General features: G+C 39.1%; 1 protein-coding gene across 1 annotated transcript in view; it reads right to left on the bottom strand.

Annotated features, from left to right (window-relative positions):
* Positions 1–503: 503 nt before the first annotated feature.
* Positions 504–14,163, bottom strand: part of LOC140140570 (uncharacterized) — a 102,916-nt gene continuing 89,256 nt past the window's right edge. Inside the window, exons 47-55 of the mRNA XM_072162327.1 lie at positions 13,591–13,914; positions 12,692–12,847; positions 11,429–11,548; positions 10,181–10,429; positions 7,155–8,480; positions 5,814–6,071; positions 2,624–2,890; positions 1,359–1,446; positions 504–548 (exon numbers count right to left, since the gene is read on the bottom strand). Of these exons, the coding sequence (XP_072018428.1) occupies position 548; positions 1,359–1,446; positions 2,624–2,890; positions 5,814–6,071; positions 7,155–8,480; positions 10,181–10,429; positions 11,429–11,548; positions 12,692–12,847; positions 13,591–13,914 (2,789 nt within the window). The 3' untranslated portion in view covers positions 504–547. The remainder of the gene's footprint in view (positions 549–1,358; positions 1,447–2,623; positions 2,891–5,813; positions 6,072–7,154; positions 8,481–10,180; positions 10,430–11,428; positions 11,549–12,691; positions 12,848–13,590; positions 13,915–14,163) is intronic.

The following is a 14,163-nucleotide window of genomic DNA, read 5'->3' as shown; positions in this document are numbered from 1 at the left end:
GGAAGCAGCACAGTGCTACTGTTTGAGCACCACTTCAGTAAAATAAGGACAAAATTAAAAATTCCATATTTCAAAAAAAGCAATGTCATTCGCACATTTACTGACATTTTTGACATTGTCCCCATTCTACTGAAGCATAACTTTTTTGGCAATTATATACATTTTTTTTCCAGTGGAAATAAATTTCCACTTTATTTTTAAATTTTCATTGCGAAATACATTTCACGTTTAGACACACACAAAACATTAGTGACCTCTACTGTGCAAATAGTAATACCCGTAAAAGTTATGCCATATTTGTTCGTATTTAAAGCAATTTTTACAACTTTCGGCAAGAATCCCGTTCACAAAGAAAGTTGAAAAGGTTTCAAATACGACAAAAAATTCTGCCAAATCGCAGTATTGCATACAAGTAGTACTATCTGTGCATGTTAGTTTTCAGATTATGTTGCAATTTACATAAGTTATTGATTATTGCTTATTATATTTTTTTTTTTTTTTTTAAAGGGTCCATAGGTCATCGGCATCACGACGCTTGCATTTACCATCTGTAAAATGAAACAAAACACTTGAAATTAGTTTAAGGGACTTCAAATACATGGTATGCTGGTTTTTTTTATGAGTTTGAATGGTCAGGTTTACATTTTCAACCATTTATTCCTCCAGTATTGCTGGAAGTGTTTGCACTTTCAACCATTCCTCCAGTAAGGGCGCATACCACCAATAAAGCATCTCATTTAAACATGTGAAAAAGTCTTTTCTTTGTGTGATTTTAGACCTTTTCTGCATCAAATTGAATATAAAAATACCAATCTATTGCAAATCAATGAAAATTGAATGTACGGGTAGTCCTCCCATTAAATTTCAACAAATGGGCATTTAAACAGCACCCTTCTATACTTGAAAATAAATTTTTCAACTGCTGGAATTGCTTACACTTTAAACCATTCCTCCGGCCAGTAATGCTAGAATTGCACATAAAAGTTTACTATTGTTGTGCAACGTCAATATTGGTCGTTGTAGGTTAACTGGCTTACACTAGCTATCGGTGCCCGGAACAACAGATTAAAATGATCACACAGTTAATGTGTTGTTATAGCAGGCGTGCGAACTAAAATCTGAATTTTGATAATTTTTACGATCATCCAGATGAACAAATCACTGAATGGGCCTTTAAAAGATTAGGATTTAGCCATGTTTCATTTGGCAAAAGATTTTAGTGCTGCATTTTTGTGTAATCTGGATCAGTTTTGGCATTGGCTGTTCACACTTATCTCGCTGCCCAAGCATTGTGTTTTTGGCTTGACCAATAACTTGTTTTGCCAAATTGGATGAATTGATCAAACTAGTCCACTTACCAACCAAGACAGATAAATTGAGTAGCTGTGTAGTAGCATGCCTGGCCTAGTGCACATGGGTTGCTTGCACAAGGGTTACCTGGGTTAGCTGAAATACGAACAAATACAATGTTAGTCTACTATCACTTAACCCCATGAGAACTACCTGCTGATTGGCCAAAAAGAAGTTTCCATTATCAATTGGACCAATCAGCAACATTGTTAGAATAATTTCACCACACAACAAATTTGGGGTGAATTATTTGCAAAGCTCCATTCTGATTGAAGATATCATGTAATTGACCAATCAGAGGCAATGTTAGATCGGCAGGTATACCATCAACTGAAAGATCAATGGATGAAACCAGGCAAACTCATTCTTTTTAAGGGGTTGGTCACCCGCCTTCGCACAGTATTTTTTGTGGGCCTGAGAGCGCATCAGGCACACTATATTGCACTCTGATGAATATGAGGAATGTCCTTCCGATATCAAATACATTTTTTAAATCTGCGATATAATAAAAACTTTAAGGCAAATGAATATTTTTTTAATTTGATATCTAATAGTCCTGTAAGTAAACTTTATAAATCTAACGATAAGCTTGGGGGAAAAGCCATCCATCGTGAAAATTTTTACCTTTTGTATTGAAGATAAACATTTTTCCCCAAACATCTAAAAATTTTAGGTCTCCCCAAACATCTAAAAATTTTAGATCTTTTTTGGAAAATGTATATTTTCAATATGAAATCATAGCTTCTCCCAGCTATATACTCTTTAAAAACATTGGTGTTCCGATGTGCTCTCAGGGCCCACATAAATACTATGCTAACGTTGCTATCCAATCCCTTCATTATGTTTCTATCTTGCATTGAGGCCTAGCATTAAACAGCCAGTTTCCACATTTTTGAGTTGGTATTGCTCCAGCAATTTTGATATAAGCAAAAATCCTGCATTAAATATTTCTGGGGTATGAGAAAAATACCAAAATCTGTTTTGACATGATCAAATTGGGAATGAGGCTGTCAATCTGTCGGATATTTTGTGGCATTTTGCTCTGCTTAAATAAATTGCAAATAGAATTTAAATTGGCACACATGAATTTGAAGCAAAATTACTCATTAACTATCTTATGTACCAAACACACTGCCTATTTGCTGCCAAAATTGAAACAAGTGAAAAGTTTGTGAAATCACAGACCCATGTATGCGATTTCACAGACTGGGTCTCTGAATTAAGGAGTCTGAATGCACAGCCCCCCCCCCCCAAAAAAAAAAACTGAACTTACCAGCAGTAATGACAACATTGAAACTACAAATAGCCTGGTTACCGGTACCATCTTCGAAAGTATAAGTCACTGTAGTAGTTCCAACTTGGAAAATGGAGCCAGAAGTATGACTAGCGCTCACGCTTGGTTGAACACCGGAGTCATCAGTCGCTGTAGGCGACAGCCATGATGCAACAGCACTCATCTCTCCTTCAGCAGCTGTAACTCTAACGGTCGCTGGGCAACCGGTGATTGATGGTGGGGTGTTGTCTGTAGGTAGGGTTTGGGCTATCAAGACAAAATTATATGCAAATGGTCAATATACAGGATGTTAAGGCAATGCTCATACTATTTTCAAAAAGAAACAATTGGACTGCTCACTGCCAGAGTGAGTTAAATATACTATGTGTCCATTAGGGATCAAATCAAAACTCGACCGCCGGTTGCCGCCGGTTCGGGCGGTTCCGTCCGGTTGGCAGAGGTCATTGGTATATGAATATTTAAGAATGCATGAGTAGCAACCGCCGGTTGGTTTAAGCTCGTAACCGGAAAGATTAACAAAATGTCGATATGTTTATTTCGCGACCACAATAGCGCATACTTGAAATTTCACGGTCACAATAGCGCATACTTGAAAGTACTACACGGTGATCGATTTTTCTTAGTCGTGTGTCTATTGGCTTGTCATCAAAGCAAATTAATTTTGGAAATGATTTCGTGTTTATGGTTAAAATTGTTTGAATATATCATCAAAGTTTAGATCACTTAATTTCAGTTCAGAATAGTGTTTCAATGATTTCTATTAAGCTACTTGCAGTTCGCCATTATGCACTATGTGGGGAGAGCCTCGAACTGGCAGCATACATGAAAGGAAGAATTATGTAACCTTACACAGAACGTTATGACTAGTTCAATTCCCATTCATGTATGCTGCCAGTTCGAGGCTCTCCCCGCACATAGTGCATAATGGCGGAACCGTGCAAGTAGCGAATAGGTTAAGTAATTTAGAAGTTGTGAATTTATAACTTTGTGAATCACATAGGCCTGTATTAGTTCAAATCTGCCTCCATAAGACACGATGCGTGCATAAATCTAAAAAAATCCCCAGTTGAAGTGATATTGATGGACTCATTTGCTTTGTACTTCAACTGGGGATTTCTTTTGTGATTTATGCAAAAAAATTGCAACTTCAATGCTAAAATGAACAAAATTGAGGACAATCATGTCCTAAAATCGTGCCAAAGGAAGATGCAAAAAAATAAGGAATTTGCAAGGGGACTTCTCGCAAATCTACTCGCAGAATGGCATTACTGAGATAGAAGCGCGTGGCAATTTGGCATTTTAATACTATGGGGGCTATCAATTTCGGCAACAACAATTTTATGATCCCACGACCAACACACTCCTAAACAGGCTAAAATTGTATTGAAATCAGTCTTTTTGAATAAAATAAACACACTATATGTGGTTATCTTATGACTCTCTTCATTTTGGTCATCAAAAATTTTTATGAACCCCCTCACTTTTCTTGCCAAAATATATCACCACCCCCCGTATATTTGCCACCCTCCCTTCCGAAAAAAATGATAGCCCAAAATGGGCCAAAAGGAAGATTTTGTCACAACATTTCTGTCGACTGAGCAGGGAAGGGGACTGACTTGCCACTCTGCATCATGGCTAATCTTCATTTCCCCCATGGCTAATCTTCATTGGTGCTGATGAAGGCCTATAATAATATAGCCCATATTACGAACTTAGTGTAGTTTTTTATCCCCCCTCTCTCTCATGTGATGTGAGAGACACATCTCATACTCCCACCCCTTTTCCACCTCTCCCCCATCCTCCCGCTTCCTATCCCCCTCTCCCTTCTCCTTCTTTCTCCTTTCTCTCTTCTTTTTCTCTTCCCTCTTCCTTTTTCTCTCTTCCTTTTTTTTCTCTTCCATCTTTTTTTTTTCTTTCTTTCTTTCTTTCTTTGATTCTTTTTTGATTTATTTCTTTCGATTATAAACACAGTTTATGAAAAATGTATTACCCTTGCGTTTCCCCTCGTAAATGAAACTTTAAAATAGGTCTTGTCTAAACTGCAACGATGTAAAATAATTAAAAATAAATAGACCAAGTCTCTGCTTAATATATTTTATCAAAATAAAATGCTAAAAGTAACTACATTGATTGAGAAGAACTCCGAGAAGATTATTCCTATTGTACTAAATTTGAAAAGAAACCACTTGAACTCACTCCACTCACTCACTTGATGATACCAACCGGCCATATGAACCAGGGTGTGACGACTGACCTCATTACTGTGTATATTTTACAACCGGGCGGAACCGCCCGGAACCGGCGGGCAACCGGCGGTCGAGTTTTGATTTGATCCCTTACCAAATGTTTACAGGGCACTTGCCCACTTCTGGCGATGAGCAGTCTCTTTGAAAGGTGTATGAATCAAAATAAGGAATGTTCTATAGTACAATTTACAATTTCCAGCTTGGCTTTTGGATAAAAAATTTACCGCAAAACCTTACCAATTCCAGCTATTTCACTCATGCTTTTACAAGTTCCAACTGCACATTTTGAGAGCATCCAAAAGTTTGATGAACCTCGGCAAAATAATTTCTACAGTTTTTGATGCCTTTAACTAACACACAGACTATACAACATCCACTATATGCAGATACATATACCAAATATACTCTGCCTAAAAACAATAAGAGTACTGTACAAGTCAGTACATTGTGCGATAATGCCCCACCCCGTGCTAAGCAACAAGTGTTGAATGTTCGTCTGGAGCTGACGCCTGCACCTGTTTTCTTCTATATTTGTTCAATTGATGCTGAATGATGAACAGCAATGTGGCAATATTAATTTGTTGTAGTGAAAATTTGTTTTAGGAGTTACCCAACTTCATACCATGAAGCTTTGGAGTGCATTCAAGAATAGCATGACAATGTCACTCAGGCGACGAAAAAAAGAAAAGCCTGTTCTACGGGCTCGACCGACCCAGATTTTGAACAAATTGGGGGAAAAAGTTTCCTGTACAAATGAATGCCGACACAAATTTTCTCAAATTGCAAATTATTTACAGATTTTGGTGATTTTTTGGGTCATTTCTGAAAAAAAAAGAAAAAAAAAGGCCGACTGACCGTCGCCATATCTTGGTATAGTGAAGTACAATGTCATGCAGCAATCCGGGGCAGCAATGAATACTTACTATTGACAATAACATTGAAGCTGCAAGTGGCGCTATTTCCAGTTGCATCCTCGAATCGAATAGACACAAGCGTAACTCCTGAAGTGAAAAGATCACCAGGGGCATGGCTTGCAGTAACAGATGGGGCAGCTCCAGAGTTATCGGTGGCAGTTGGGTTGGTCCAGGTGACTGCTGTTGATGTGGCTCCTGCTGGTGCGTCTACGGCGATAGGTGATGGGCATCCGGAGATGACGGGTGGAGTTTGATCTACCTCGCCGCCTATAAGTTGTGAACATAAAATTGGGAGAATGTTAATGTATAGATGAATTGAAATTTGCAAAATGAAATACCAGCAAGATACTTCTGGTGACAATTGTTGTAAAATGTTCAAATATTTGAAGTACAATATTACTCCATGGAAAAGCAGTGGCATAATCGACGGTAATTATATAAATTTTTCACCAGGTTCGCCGTCCCAAATAATAAAGGAGACCAGTAGAAAAATGATCCCGCCTGGGAATCGAATCCAGGACCTCAGGTTTACGAGACCTGCGCCTTAACCACTGGACCACAGGAGCTTTGTGATTAGGCTGGTTGAAATTCGAACCCATAAGCGGTCACTTAAACTTATCTCCTCCCCGGAAATAGCCCATGTAGCTAGGGCTGTAAATGCGAGAAATAAATTGCCATCCTCCCTGTGAGGAAATATTACATGGAAAAACAGTGGCATGATCGACAGGAATTATACAATATTACTATCGCTGGTATTTTCCCAAGCCCTAGATGCCCAACACATTACTGGGCTGCTCGCCAAATACTCATTTCTCCACTGAGTAGCTCAGCCTCTTTATTCTGAATAATTATATATAACCATAATTCTGTTTAAGTATGGTGCTCATATATCATGCGCAAATAATAATATTAAGATGTCTATCCCCATGTGTGAGATGCCATTGCTACAATGACAACTAGTTTTTTAATGGCGTTTCCGATTAGCTAACTGCATTATACATTCATCCAAGTGACCAATCAAAACACTGCTTCTAAAAATATAAGCTCAATCCTCGTCAGCTGTGTAACTAGCTCTTACCATGATGCCGATTGGCTCAATAAATTGTATATAAATTCATACAGCCAATCAGCAAAGTAGCATTCATGGGGTTCAGCTGCATTACAACCTTAGTCTTGTTCTTTACTAAATGTATATCGTTGTTGGGCAGGAAAAACCTATGTGTCATTGGCCCCTGAACATGTTTAGAGCAAATCCTATGTATGTAACCTGTTGGCAGTTTTGTTTTAAACATGTTCAGGGGCCACAAGTACATAGGGTTTTCATGCCCAACAACAAATTATTCTACTTACTTGAAAGACTAATGGTAAATCGACACGTTGCATCGTTGCCGGCAACATCGCTGAATGTGTATACCACCTCAAATGGCACCATATCGGAGCTCACAAACACTCTGGGTTGTGGGTAGTTGGTTTCAACACTCACTTCAGATACTGCATCTGTCGCGGTTGGTGCTGTCCATTGAACAAGAGTGAAAGAGGAGGTGGCGGATACGGTTATGTCATCGGGGCAACCACTAATGACCGGTGCGGTGGTATCTGGAATTACAATGCCTGATTGACGCACTGTAACCTCAAATGAGCATATGGCAGTATTTCCAGCGGCATCACTGAAGGTGTAGATTACCAAAGTTGATCCGATTGGGAAGGATGCTCCAGAAGTGTGGGTGGTGGTTATTGTTGGGGCAACGCCAGAATTATCGGTGGCCGTTGGCGAGGTCCATGTAGCAGTGGCTTCAGTGGCTCCAGAGTCCACTTGGAGATTTATGGCAGCAGGGCAGTCGCTAATGACTGGTGCGGTGGTGTCGGGAACTACAATGCCTGCTTGACGTACGATAACCTCAAATGAGCATGTGGCAGTATTTCCAGCAGCATCACTGAAAGTGTAAATTACCAAAGTTACTCCGACTGGGAAAGACTCTCCAGAATTGTAGTTGCTGGATCTCGTTGGGGCATCGCCAGAATTATCGGTGGCTGTTGGCGAGTTCCATGTAGCAGTGGCCTCGGTGACTCCAGCATCCACTTGCAGATTTATGGCAGCTGGGCAGTTGCTAATGACCGGTGGGGTGGTGTCGGGAACTACAATGCCTGCTTGACGTACGGTAACATCAAATGCGCATATGGCAGAATTTCCAGCAGCATCACTGAAGACGTATCTAACCAAAGTTGTTCCAATTGGGAAAGACGCTCCAGAAATGTGGGTGCTGGTTCTCGTCGGCTCGACGCCAGAGTCGTCGGTGGCCGTCGGCGATGCCCATGTACCAATGACACGTGTGACTCCAGAAGGCGCTTGTAGACTTAAGGCAGCTGGGCAGTTGCTGATGACCGGTGGGGTGGTGTCTTGGGCGATACCCGATGGACTGATGGTGACTTCAAACGAGCAGACAGCAGCATTTCCGGCTGCATCACGGAAGGTGTATCGGACAAAAGTGCCACCAAGAGGGAAGGACTGTCCGGGGCTGAAGTTGCTGGTCCTTGCAGGAGTAGCACCGGAGTTGTCAGTGGCCGTTGGGATGTCCCAGGCAGCGATGCCACTGCTGGCATCATTGGCAACTTGTACGATGACAGCTTCGGGGCAGTTTGAAATGACTGGTGCTTCAGTGTCCAGTTCTGGTTGGTCTGTAAGGAATTTTGAACAAAATTACCAATGATTGACATGAAGGGTTTGTAAAGAGCTTATTTATAAACAGTCTATCAACATAAGAATGGTCACCATCTGTAATGTGCTAGAATCGCAGAATTAGAGGAGATTGTACCCTGTACAATAGTGGCATCAGCTATGGGGAGAAAATTACGGGTATTCAGTATTCGACAGTGCACAATTCTGCGTCTCGGTATCGCGTGCAGGTCGCATCAAGTACGTCCATCATATGTCACACTGTTGCATTAACAATTGCCTCGAGCGCATTAAGGAAAACCAAATACCCCAATTTTTGCACCATGCCTATATCAAAGATGGCGGTAGAGTCTTGGTTGTCCTCTAATTCTGTTGATAGAATCAAATTAAACATTCCTTGAAGCCCCCAGCTTATCCCCTTAATTTGGACCCCTATTTTCCCCCTGCAAAATTAAGCAGTTGCATAAGTTTTTACCAGTGTGTGTATAATGTATGAGTACATCCTACATTTTTCATCCTATATGCAACTTCCACAAAACAATGGTGAAGCCATCAGGGCAATTTAAAATATACTAATTTAATAAAATAATAATTTAATAAATGCGTATCACTTGTTCGGGAGTAAAATTGTACAAAATAATGCACACGTACCAAAATGTTGATGCATCTAATGCACAAGCCCAAAGGGGGAGTGAATTAGACGCATCAACATTTATTAACACATTTCATACACAACTAAAATATCCCATGATTTTAGCTATTTTTATAACAAAATTGCCACTAAAAATGTTGGAATATGCAAGCAAATGCAAGTGCATTCGCCTGCAAGAATAAATGCATCCAAAAGCACTGCACATACTATGCGGAGTGCGCCCCATGCAATTATACTATATTTAAGGGCTGGGGTATGAACGTTTGGAGAGTATTTATTTTGGGACATCAGAGCACATCAAACATATCGAATTGCATTCTGAATACGAAGAATGTCATTCTGATATCAAATAATTTTGATTTTTGAAAGTCGCAATTTAATACACATTTTATGGCAAATCATTAAAAATTGATATTTTTGATATTTAACAGTACTTTAAGTAAACTTTATAAATCTGATGATTTATACTTAAAGTGTATGTAGGTGGGATGAAAAGTCGACGATCAATTGAAAATTTTGACCTTTCGTATTGAAGATAGATTTTTTCCCCCAAAACACCCAAAAAAATTTGGTCTTTTTGGGAAAAAATCCATATCTTCAATATGAAAGGTCAAAATTTTCAATTGACCGTCGGCTTTTCCTCCCTGCTACATACACTTTAAGAATATATCATTAGATTTACATAATTTACTTCGAGGACTGTTATATATCAAAAATTTGAAAAATATCAAATTTTTATAATTTGTCATAAAATTTGTATTATATTGTGATTTTCAAAAATGAAAATTATTTGATATCAGAAAGACATGCTTCAGTATTCAGAATGCAATTCGATAGGTCCGAGGTGCTCTCATGTCCCATAAAAAATACTGTCGAAACGCAATAAACGCTCATTTTAGATCCCTTAAGCGCGGCTAGTAATTTACTAATGATTTTTCTGATTGGTTTTCCCAATCTAGGAGACTAGGAGTGTATGAAAGACTTAAACATGGCACCGATTCAATAGCAAACAAAGTTATTTGGCTTTCATCCAAACTCGTCCTTACTTACCGGAAAGAACGGTAATGAAGAATGTCACGCTGACGGCATTGTTTGAAGGATCAGCAAATACGTAGGTGACGGGTGTGGTTCCAAGAGGGAAGAATGAATTTGGTTGTCTGGTGCGACGGATCAAATTGGCTGTGCCAGAGTTATCGGTGGCTGTTGGCGAATCCCAATTCACAATAGCGCCACCATTGGGGGTGTACACGTAGACAGAGCTGGGTACGTTGGACACTACCGGTGGGATGAGGTCAACATCTGAGGAAAACAAAAAGGTCAAATTGGAAATCCTTTTAGTTTATCTGTATTATATTCATATCATATTCAAATCAACTAAGATGGGCAGCTAAAGCTTTAATTAGTTTGTTGAGCCCACATATTTTTTTTTTTTCAAGTCACACAATCACACATTGAAAACAATGTACTGTTAGACATGTTTTCAATGTGATGAATACTTTATTGAGGTAAACAGTGATGTAGATTTCTTTTTGACATGGGGGGATGAGGTTGGAAAATATTTCTTGGAAGTATAGGGAAGCCATCATGTACTTTTGGCGACAGAATAAGTTTGTTACAAATCGCGAAAAATTATGAAACTAAACTATGGTGCGTAAAAATTGGCACTTTTGGTGCTAAAATGGCCAAATATGAGGTTAATTTGGTTTAAAACCCAAATACAGGTGTCAACACCCCCCTGGCAAAATATTGGGGGATTTACCCCCCCCCCCCCCAGATCTATGCCTATGGAGGTAAAATGATTGTACACCTGGACCATAAGTGTAATTGGGTTATCTGCGCATAAGTTTTTCAACCATTTTCAGCAATTTTTCAATTGATTTTCAACTGAAAAGAATCCAGGAAGCAACTGCAATTTTGTGAATAAGCTGAAAAAAATGCTCCTTCAAGTCTATCTGTTCCAGCACCAGCGACATCTTGTGCATATTGTCCTGGGTACATTCACCGGAGAGGCATAATGTTGATACCAATACCTATTGGAATATCCATCCAAAGGTCCAAAGGAAATGCTAGACATTTCAAATCTGCTTTTACATTTGGCTATTCGTTTAAATCCACAGACCCCCTGTGGAACACATTACCTTAACCTCCCGAATACAGGGAGCGTAGATTTCAAATTGAGTCGCTCATTTAGGTAGCCCCATTTGAAATTCACACTCATGTGAATTGGATCCAGATCATGTTTACCACAGAGGGTGTATGGATTTCAACTGGCATAGCCCATTATAACACTATGCTTACTTGTGTTGGTTTCACAGTTGGTTCCAATGAATCCATCCTGGCACTGGCATGTGAAGTAGGTGGTGAAGGCAGTACATTGAGCACCATTCTGACATGGACCGCTTGCACATGGGTCAAAATCTGGAAAGAAAAGAAAACGAGTAATTAAATACACCGCCAAATTGACCATTTTGTATTTGATTTGTTCAATTTGCCATGCAGACAACCAAATTGGTTCCTGCAATCTCATTGGTTCTTAGCTGTGTGGTATGACACGATATAACATGTTATAGCATGTGCGAGTCGATGCGATACTCGTATCTGCTCTTTAAACCAATCTGAGGTGCATAGCAACAACTGGACTTATTGATTCCAAGCCCTGGGCAATTCCTTTTAAAATATGGGATATAATTTGATAATTTGGTATAAGAATGAGTATAAAGGTATTGTTTTTTGGCTGCTGTTGTGCATCCATCGTCTCATGTGACATGATCAGGTCCATGGGGGCCAAAGGCGGCAAATTTGAAACTGAGTAAAAAACAATAAAATACCGAAAATATACATCAAAAAACTTTAGAACCAAGTATGCTAGACCTTTGGTGTTTTCAGTAAATGATAGTCTATATTGTATGTTTAATGTAATAATTACAGTAACTCAATTTTCAAAAATGCCTCCTTTGGCCCCCATGGACCAGATTGTGTCACATATAATGGAGACATTTTTGCCTCATCATTTTACTTAAAATATAATGATGTCGCTAGTTTTATGAGACGATAAGATGCATGACAGTGGCTAAAAACAATGCAGGTTGATGTATGTATATAATTGCAATTCTGTTGAAATTGTTTGTGGGGCGTCTGTCTACTGGGATCAGTGATTTCCACTTTGACGTCTTGTACACAACTGTCGAAATTGTAAACATATTGCTTCCACTACGATTATTACAGAATGGTCAACTGCAGATCCGTCGGATAAAGCTTTTTCAATGGGAAATGAACTTGCTGCTTGGATGATGTCAAGATGAGTTAGCTTTTATTCCGTATTGAAAAGCGTGTCCGACAGGATCTGCACTCGACCAGGCCTCTTAAAGACAAATGTTCAGAACAAAGTGTCATGTCTTATTCTACAGAATTTGCCATGTGTTGAGCACAAGGTCCTAGCTGCACAAAATTGCACTGGTTGCTTTTGCCAAGTGTTGTACTGTGCATTTGAACGGTTCTCCCAAGAACTTGTTTATAAATTGCAACATGTATCAGAACTATATTGTTCCTTTCAACACTTACATGGCGTTTCACAGTTGTGTCCAATGTAGCCAACAGGACAATCACAGTAATAATCTAGATCAGCATCATATTGGTGATAAGCATTGTGGCACACTCCTCCGTTATCGCAGCGAGGACGTCCAAGTTGGTTACAGATGTCAAGATCAGGGTTGTCGGCTGTATAAAAGGTAAAAAGCACAAAATGATCATAACATGATGGTCATATGCTTTGATGTGATAATTCCCCAACTCAAGTTCATAGTGATTATCTCCTATATAAATAATGGCAGAACTCATTTACTGGGCTTTATACATGTAAAAAGGTTCAAAATTTGCGGTTCATGTGCCACATATTATATTGGACGTAGTGGGAGTCCAATATTTTAAAACCAAGCGAGACCAATAAATATTTAAAACAAGAATTTCATCCGACTGCTAATGAAGTCAACCGATGGATAATCTACAAACCTGATGAATTCATTCAAGGACCAATAAATATTGGGCGCAAAGCATCTTGAATACAATATTTTCACACTTGGACTCCGCATAACAATGCCCAAAACTTTGCCCACAACTTTTCAACATTATGTTTTGATGAATCCAAGTGTGTTAAAATATTGGATCCAAAACATGATAAAATGGATACTTTACACCCAATATTTATTGGTCTCGATACAAGTTTTAAAATATTGGACTCGCCTACGTCTCGTCCAATATTTTGAAACTCGTAGCTCAACCAATAAATATGGGCTCAATCGATCCAATTTTATATCAAATCAATGTTGAATATTTGCAGGGGTATGTATGAATAACAATATTGAAGTGTTTTTCAGTGTCATGGGACTTCAGTATTGTTAGTGAAAGTGTTCTCTTGCCTTAAGACTACTGAATGAAATGACAGCAATGCCCATTAAGCTTACCAGTAGTCAGTTGGCAATCGCTACCAGTGTATCCATCCCCACAAATACAAGAATACTGTGGACTAGCAAAGTTGCTGTTGATCAGACTATTGCTATTATAGCTGTTAACGCATGTTCCTCCATTTTCTGGGTTACAATGTGGTAGTCCATTTGGTGTTTGGGAACAGCTATCGTAGAATGGCGAATTGGATGTGCTGGTCTGACAGTTGACGCCGGCGTAACCTTCGGGGCACATACAGATGTAGTTGGTTGCATCCATGGTTAGGCACTCTCCTCCGTTTATGCATGGGTAAGATGCGCATGGGTTCACGTTTTGAGTCACGACTGAAATATGAGAAATAATGCATAGTTTGGATCAAAATAAAGCCTAAACAAAAAATTGTTTGATTGGCATAGCATAAAAAAATTAGGGTACATCGGTTGGCAATTTTCTATTACACACATTGTGTATGATAAATGCCTTGGAACTTTTTTTTTTTAATTAAAAAAAGTCTAGGGTCGGTCGGGTAACGCCATCAAACAATTTTTTTAGGCCTAAGGAATGTTGACTGGCCTTTGAAATTTTCCTATTTT

This window comes from Amphiura filiformis, chromosome 19, assembly GCF_039555335.1.
Source record: "Amphiura filiformis chromosome 19, Afil_fr2py, whole genome shotgun sequence".
NCBI lineage: Eukaryota > Metazoa > Echinodermata > Ophiuroidea > Amphilepidida > Amphiuridae > Amphiura > Amphiura filiformis.
This window is presented reverse-complemented; position numbering and strand designations above follow the sequence as displayed.